At 50.7% G+C, this 8,445-nt stretch overlaps 1 protein-coding gene across 1 annotated transcript; it reads right to left on the bottom strand.

The window, feature by feature from the left end:
* Window positions 1-6,382: 6,382 nt before the first annotated feature.
* Window positions 6,383-8,062, bottom strand: MYOD1 (myogenic differentiation 1). The gene is made up of 3 exons (XM_037521693.2): window positions 7,388-8,062; window positions 6,878-6,950; window positions 6,383-6,633 (listed from the first exon to the last, which is right to left on the bottom strand). The coding sequence occupies exons 1-3, from the start codon at window positions 8,015-8,017 to the stop codon at window positions 6,383-6,385; spliced, it is 954 nt and encodes a 317-aa protein (XP_037377590.1). The 5' UTR covers window positions 8,018-8,062.
* Window positions 8,063-8,445: the final 383 nt, after the last annotated feature.

The following is an 8,445-nucleotide window of genomic DNA, read 5'->3' as shown; positions in this document are numbered from 1 at the left end:
GAATGGCTAAAATAAAAAGACAAGCAGAATCAGTGTGTGGAGGATCTAGAGAAACTGGGCCCTTCAGATATCTGAGGAGAATGTACAGTTGTGCAGCTGCTTTGGGAAAAGCTTGGTAGTTTCTCATAAATTTAAACATAGAGTTATGCTAGACCCAGCAATCTCACTTTAGGTGTGGACCCAGGAGAATTAAAAGCATATGTTTAAATAAAAACTTGCACATGAATGTTCACAGGAGCATTGTCGATAATAGCTAAAAACTGGAAACAACCAGTTTAAGTCTATCAGCTGATGAATGGATAAACAAATTGTGATGTATCCATACAATGGAATATTATTCAGCCACAAAAAGAAATGAAGTACTAATACACAGGACAAGTGGAAAACCTGGAAAACATCCTCTTTTTTTTTTTTTTAAAGATTTATTTATTTTTGCGTGCAAGAGCTGGGGTACAGACCAGAGATGCAGGGGGTGAGAGGATTCACCAGAGACAGAGTGGGGAACGGAACAGGTAGGCTGAGTGAAATACACTGCTGAGGGGAGCAGCCGGTGAGACAGGAGAGGTCTGTTTCGCCATGTGGGTTTCTCTCTGGTCAGCCAGGGATCGAACTCGTGCTACAGAGGCTGCGGATTGCTTCACAGTGCAGTGCCTAACTCCTTGTGCCACAAGGGACGCCTGGAAAACATCCTCTTAAGTGAAAAGAGGAGTAGATAAAATGCTACAAGGTGCTCACACACTTTGTGTGTGATTCCATTCATATGAAATATTCAGAACAGGCAAATCCATAGATACAGAAAATCCATCAGTAGTTGCCAGGGGTTGGGGAGAGAGAAGTGAGGGTGAGTACTAATGGGTATACGTTTCTTTTGGGAATAATGAAGATGTTCTGGAATTTGTGGTGATGGTTGCATAATTGTCATAAATATAATACAAACCAGCAGACTGGGCACTTTAAAAGGGTGAACTTTATGGTATGGTGAATTAAACCTTGATAAAAAATTGTGAGGAGTAAAAAGAAGGATCAGCAAGCTAGAAAGTTATAAATAATTTGTCTATATTGAGAAAAACCTCAGTTTTTCACGGCTCTAGTTGCCTTATCTGTGAAAGATCTATTTCATTCTCTATATATTTTTCTGTCTCTGAGATGTTTAAGTGAATGTCTAAAGAATGTCAGAACTGGGACATAACTTTTAAATCCACTAATCCACTCTGCGAAGACAGCCTAAGTCCAGATAGGTTAAGTCATGTCCAAGTCCTCAACCAGGCGGTGGCACAGACAGCCCTACGTGCCAGGACCTATGCAGTCATTCAAGGCTCAATTTCCCCGGCTGCTTGGGAAAGTTCTATGTAAATTAAAACCCACTGTTAAATGCCATCTGAGGGAAAATTGGTTAATGGTATAAAAATGACCCTTTATAGTATAAAAATAAATATTACACAGCCTCACCTTCTAGTTTTTTCCCTTTAGTACTAGTGAACTGTGTGCAGAAGATTTAGGTGTTTTGTAGATGAGAAAAAATTGAGACAGAATGGATTTGTTCATTAACATCATCAATTTTGTCTTTATCTTCCTCTCCGTTTCCTCCTCTGCCTTCCTTCTTTGCTCTTTATTTTCCTTGTTTTTTTTAGTCTTCCCTATTCCTTTTTTTTTAAACTTTACTGTTATTCTATTTTGTGATTTTTTAAACAAATCTTTATTTTATTTTATTTTATTATTTATTTATTCATACAAGCACTGGGTACAGTCAGAAGCGCGGGAGGGTGAGAGAATTCACCAGAGCCAGAGCGGGGAGCAGAACAGGCAGACTGACGAAGTACACTGCTGAGGGGAGCAGCGGGCGGCAGGAGAGGTCTGCACGCCATGTGGGACCCTTCTCTGGTGGCCGGGGAGCAGCCGGGGATCGAACTGGCGCTGCAGAGGCTGCGGGCAGCTTCGCAACCCAGCGCTCAACCGCTGCGCCACCAGTAGTCCTCCCTATTCCTTTCCTCCATCATCAAGCTGCAGATCTTTGACTGTCTCTTCACGTGACAATGGTTTTGTATATAGAGATAATTCACAGAGTGTGATAAATCAGCTAATTCAGTCTTCCCTTCAATATGGCTGATCCAACTTGTTTTATACCACTGATCATTAGGGAAGCTTTTTTCAGCTCACTGCTCTGTTTAAAATGTCCTATGCCATTTTAGGATTGGTTTCAAATTTAGAGAAAATTAACAAGTTTCTCACCTATGGACTTTAAAAGTTTAAAGTCTTTTGAGCTTTCTGGTGTGATGATTGTTCTAAAAGTTTTAAAATTGGCCACATTTATTACAAAGTTAGTGGTCTTTTGGTGACATATTATGAATTTTATGCTGTCTTTGTTGATGTTAATATTTTGTGTTACATCAACAGAAAGGTTGTTGTTTCCTAATGTGTTCATCTCATTCACTCTTTTATTGGATTATTAAACAATACATTAGTTTTCTCAATAATCCCATTCAAAAGTTATCTCTTTCTTTTAATAAACTGATTTTTGGTATGCTCTAAATATAGTTGGGGTACAATTGTCTTTTCAATATCAGAATCACTTGAATGTATTCAGTCTTCATTATTGCTTCTGTTTCATATTCCATCTATTTTATTTTACTTTTTTTTTAAAGATTTATTTATTTATATAAGAACCGGGGTACAAGCCAGATGTCCAGGAGGGTGAGAGGATTCACCAGAGACAGAGCGGAGAACAGAACAGGCCGACTGACCGAAAGCACTGCTGAGGGGAGCAGTGGGCGAGACAGGAGAGGTCTATGCGCCATGGGGGACCCTCCCTGGCCAGCTGAGATGGAACCGGCCCTGCAGAGGCTGCGGACAGCTTCACAGCACTGCCCTCAACCTCTGCGCCACCAGGGGAGGCCCCACCTATTTTAAATACTTCCCATGGGGCCAAACAAAATACATACCTTTAGATAAGACTTCAACATGTTCTTAAGTGCTATCCCACACTAGGGGAAAGTCAGAATGAAAGACCTAATGGTTATAACCAATTGGCTACAATTTAACTTACTTAGGAAGATTAAAAAAGACAGTAAGCCTAACCGTGACCTCTGGTGCTGCAGGTCCTCAGGAAAGAGAGGTCCTGTTCCCTAATTTCACACTAGTTCCCTGTAAGCTACTGCATCCACCTCTTATGTGTGGTGGTTTCCCTCAGTGAAAAGTCTGCCTTCTCTTTTCACCTGATGACCTTCTCACACCCCATTATCTTCTCTCTTTGCACCCTTTACTTCTCCTTATGGTATTTCTCACCATTTATAACTGCATTTGTTTACTTCTTTGTCTAATGGTATTTCCCCAGTGGGTGTGAGGGTAGGGGCTCGCCAGCAATGCCTATGCTTTGTTTGGCACAGCTGTCTCCCCTGTACCCTGGTGCTCTCTGTTTCACCCCCAGTGACTTCCCCACTCCAGGTCATGCATGCCATGTCTCCTCTGGGCAACTCTGACAAGGCTTTCTGTCTCAGGTCTTGTTCCTCTTACCTTTTCTGATTGACTTTCAGAAAATAGGGTTTTATTTGTGTCCTTCTCCTGTTGAGATCCGTCAATGACTCTCTATGGCCTTCAGGATGAAGCCCAGGGAGGTCCCCTGAGGTCCTATCTCAACCTTCCCCAGCCTCACCTCTGGCCCTCCCTGTGAACATTTTCCTGCTTTGAGAACAGTTTGCCTTCTGGGTTTGCTGTTTCCTCAGCTTGGAGCACCCTTCTTCAGTCCCTCTTTCCTGACCAACTCCTTCATTACTCTTGTTAAGGGGCACCTGCTTGTCTGTACCTTCTGCTTCCCTACCTCTGCCACATGCACCCCCATCATAGCATTTTACTTATGGTGATGTAACCAGCCATTAAGAGACCTGATGCCCCAACTGTCTGGGTGTTTCCTAAGGCCAGGAACTATCACCACTTGTCTCTGTTTTCACCCAGCCTCAGATCTGGCATCTGTTGAATGAATGAATTAATTAATAAGTCTCACAGAATCTCAAAGGAATGTAAAGAACCCCAAGGGCATCAGGGAAGTGGCCAGAAGAAAAGCTAAGGATCATTAGCAATTGAAGCTTGGGGCCGGGCCGCTCCTCAGGGACCCTGCATTGGAGCACCCGGAGCTGATCTCAGACCTGTAATGAGGCTTTTCCTTGGGCATCACATCTTGTCTGCACTCCCTAGGGCTTCCCAGTCCATGAGCCCTTGAAAGTGGACCCCTAGGGTTTTCCAGAAAAGAGGCCTGTGGGATAGGATATAGGAGGAGAGCTGGGGTCCTGGTGGCAAGTGTGTATGTTGGGAGTTGTAGTTAGAGTGGCATGTGATTGGGGAAGGACTTTTGCCAGGCCATTCTTCTAAGACCTTGGATCCTGGGGAGAGCAGCGGTCCCTGTGGGATGTGTGCATGTGTGTGTACACATATGTGTGTGTGTGTGTGTGGTATCTATTTCCCAAGGGTGGGCATGAGTCTGGGCATTGTGTGGCTCTTCTGTTTCTCAAGACACATCTCAATTGGTACTTCTTCCAGGAAGCCTTCTCTAGCACCCTGGGTAAATCGATGACCCCTGCTCTGCTTTCAGAGTGTTTATAGCTTACATATGGCCCTGTGATGGTGCAGGATGCATGTGTCCCTCTCTTCACACGTTCCTGTAGGTAGACAATGCTGAGATGCTCTATGTCGCCAGATTGCCAGCCAAGTAGAGGATGATGCCTGTCTGGTCTTCTACGCTGTTCCCTGGAGGTCACACCTATCACTAAGAGCCTGTATGTAGCACACAATTTATGATGCCCCTTCTTTTCATTTTTCCTCATAATGCTGTGAGCACCATTTTGCATCTTCTGTCTCAAGGAGGTCCCTAGTGGCATCTAGGGCCATGACTCTTGAGGGCTCCTTTCAGACATCACCTGGGCTCACTCTGTTTGTACCGAGGACCATGATTCTCAACCTTGAACTCACTTCAGAACCACCTGGGTGCTTTGGAAATACACCAATACCTCGTCCCAAGTATAGGGGGCCGATACAGGCATACCTTGTTTTATTGTGCCTTGAAGATATAGTGTGTGTGTGTGTGTGTGTGTGTGCACATGCGCGCGTGTGTTTCACAAATTGAAGGTTTGTAGCAATGCTGGGTGCAGCAAGTCTATCAATGCCATTTGCTCACCTTATGTCTCTGTCACATTTAATTAAAGACTGTGTACTTTTGGTAGATAGAATGCGATTGCACACTTAGACTATAGTAGACTGTAGTGTAGTATAAACGTAACTTGTACGTGCATTGAGAAACCAAAAAAATTGTGTGAGTCACGTTACTGTGACATCAACTTTATTGGGGTGGCCTGCAGCCAAACCCACAATGTCTTGGAGGTAATGCCTGTACATTTCAGATCAGAATCTCTGGGTGATGGGGTCAGGCACGAGTCCCTTTTTCAAACTCTTCAAATATGCATCCTGACATGAAAACTACGGACTTGTGTGTCCTGCTGTACATCAGGGTCAGAAGAACCTCCCTCACCTCTTGTTGGAGACATTCTCCACCAACCCTCTATTCCTCTGGCAACGGATTTCCTCCGTGTAGTCCGTGTGCGGCCTACAGGGGTCGCTCTGGGACAGTTTGCCCAGCTTGGGATTTTCCTCCAGGTCAAAATCCTGTATTTATCCCCAGGGAAAACCGGAGCCAACGGTATAAATTAGCATCTTTATTACGAACACCTGAGCAAGCGCCCTGGCTCGCCCGCCTGTCATATAAACATACAGTGTCCCTGTCGCACCGCACACCATGCTTCAGAGATTAATACAGCCCTAGGGGCTCCTGCTCTGGCAAAGCAACTCTTATTTACAGGAATAGATTACAAAAGTATTACAAAAAGTGGTCCTGAACCGGGGGTGGGGGGGGTGGGGGGGGGAGTGGTTACCATTATACCTGTCACACTAGAGAGGGGAGCGCACCCAGCAGGCGGTGGAAAGAGTGGGTGTCCGGAGGACTCTGCAAAGGAGACACCACGCGCCCCCCGCCCCCCAAGTGAACAGGGCGTCCGGGTGAGGCTTAACTCATGGGTCCCACCCCAAGGGGGAGGGGTGAGGAAGAGGAAGGGCCTGGCCCCTCAAAGGTCAACTCTGGCACACCGAGAAACACCTAAGGGCCGACGCAGCGGGTTTCTGGGAAGGGTGCTGCGTGGAAAGAAGGACCATGTCCTTGCTCTGGGGTGCAGGAGGTGGAAACAGGCTCTCCCGCCTCTCCTACCTCCGGAAGGGTTGCTTTTAAAGCACGATGGGAGGGGTGTTGGCATTTAAGCTCAATTTTCTGGGCTCCGAGACCCTGAGGGGTCCCATCCCTCAGCTGGGGGGGCATCAGTGCCCTCCGACGCGGCCGCCTAACCCCTCAGAGCACCTGGTAGATCGGGTTGGGGTTCGCGCCCGCGGAGCACTGCGGGGCAGCGTCCGGAGAAGGGGTGGGGGCGCCGTGTTCGCCCTCGCTGAGGACCACCTCCTCCTGCGGTCCGGGCGAGGACTCCGGGGGCGCGTCGGTCAGCAGAAGCGCGGGCGCCGCGGGGCTCTCCGTGGAGATGCGCTCCACGATGCTGGACAGGCAGTCGAGGCTCGACACCGCGGCGCTCTTCCCCGGCCTGGGTTCTGCGCGGGGAGGGGTAGGTTAGTCGGTAGGGTCGCTGTCAAGTCCCCCCCCCCTACTCCCATCCCCCCGGGAACGGAGGGTTTTGTGGCAGACGGGCGACAGGGCTGCCACCCCCGGGGACGATCCAGCCATACTTGGCATTTCGGGGGTGGGGTGTGGAAGGGGAGTGGACCGAGGAGGGGTCCTATTAATAGATAGAGGGAAACTCAAAGAGAAGCGTGGACAGGAGGCTCGGATACGCACCGCCGGGCGCCTCGCTGTAGTAAGCGCCGTCGTAGCGTCGCCGGGCACCGCTGGGAGGGCTGCTGTAGTCCATCTGCGAATGGCAAGAACGACCGAGTCAGGTCCTCGGGACTGCCCGAGGCCAGGGGCATTCCTCCCTGTAGCCGCCCCCTCCTGATATCCCTGCTCGAGGGTAGGGATGGGGAGGAAATGCCTGCAGCACACCCAGCCAAAAAGAGGGCGGACAGTGACCTGGGAACAAAACTTGCATCTTGGAAATGGAATCAAGCAGATTTCATAGCGTGTCCTAATAGCGTCCCCAACGGGATGGACGATATCTGTTCCGTGCGCCTCCACAGCACCAAGCCATCCCAGTGACAGCTACCCCAGTGAAACAGGGGGGCTTACTCGGGAAGATGCCTCACCCAGCCAGCCCTCCCCTGGAAGGTCCGCTCTCTGCGCACAGAAACGTGCTCCAGCTATCAGGACAGCTGCTCTCACTAGCCCTCTCGTCGAGGGTCCTGGCCTTACCATGCCGTCGGAGCAGTTGGATCGCGGGCTGGACGCGTCCGAGTCGCCGCTGTAGTGCTCGCCGCCGCGGCCGGGGGGCAGTGGGCCAGGCGCATAGAAGGCAGCGGCAGCGCCAGGGGGCGCGGCGTCCTGGTCCCGCAGCAGCGCCTGCAGGCCCTCGATGTAGCGGATGGCATTGCGCAGGATCTCTACCTTGGGCAGCCTCTGGTTGGGATTGCTCGACGTGCAGCGCTTAAGCGTCTCGAAGGCCTCGTTGACTTTGCTGAGACGGCGCCGCTCTCGCATAGTGGCGGCCTTGCGGCGGTCGGCATTCGTGGTCTTGCGCTTGCAGGCCTTGCAAGCCCAAAGCAGACAGCGGCCCGCCTGGTGGTGCCCGCTGGGTGCGCGCACATGCTCATCCTCGCGCGCGCCTGGGGCGGGGTGCACAGCTGCTGGGAAGTGAGGGTGTTCCTCTGGCTTCAGGAGCGCGCCCACGTGCACCAGGCGCGGGTCCAGGTCCTCGAAGAAGCGTAGGTCTGGGGAGTCGAAACACGGGTCGTCATAGAAGTCGTCAGCTGTGGCAAAGTTGCAGAGAGAGGCGTCGGGGCCCGTCAAGTCTACGTCGCGGAGTGGAGGCGACAGCAGCTCCATGTCTTGGTGGGGGTGACACGCAGCCCTGGCTTTGCCCAACCGTAGTTGGTACGGTTACCCGAAACTTTGTGCCGTTCCGGAACTCTGACCGTGCGATAGCCAAGTGCTGTTCCCTAGCCGGCTGCCCTGTCCGGCCTGACCCGCGGGGAGGAAACTGGCGGCAGCGCCCTGGGGCTTCTTCACCCCTATCTGCTTGCCAGGCGCGGAGGCTATTTATCCCGTAGTAGCCTACGGGCCCCCGCCCCCCCAGCCCCAGCGGGCGGCTGGGGGCGGGGGCGCCCGAGGCCAATAGGAGCAGAGAGGGGAGGAGTTTGGGATCCCCAGGGTGGCCGCAGGGGCTAGAGCCGGGCTCGCCCCCCACCCCTCTACACTCGCGCGCACGAGCTCCCGCCCCCTCCCGAGGCAGGCAGGGAGGCAAAGGCTGCCAG

The sequence above is a fragment of the Talpa occidentalis genome, unplaced genomic scaffold (assembly GCF_014898055.3).
Source record: "Talpa occidentalis isolate TD23 unplaced genomic scaffold, MPIMG_talOcc4v2.1 talOcc4.3, whole genome shotgun sequence".
In the NCBI taxonomy this organism is placed as follows: Eukaryota; Metazoa; Chordata; class Mammalia; order Eulipotyphla; family Talpidae; genus Talpa; species Talpa occidentalis.
Note: the sequence above shows the minus strand (reverse complement) of the source record. Positions and strands in the feature narration are given on the sequence as shown.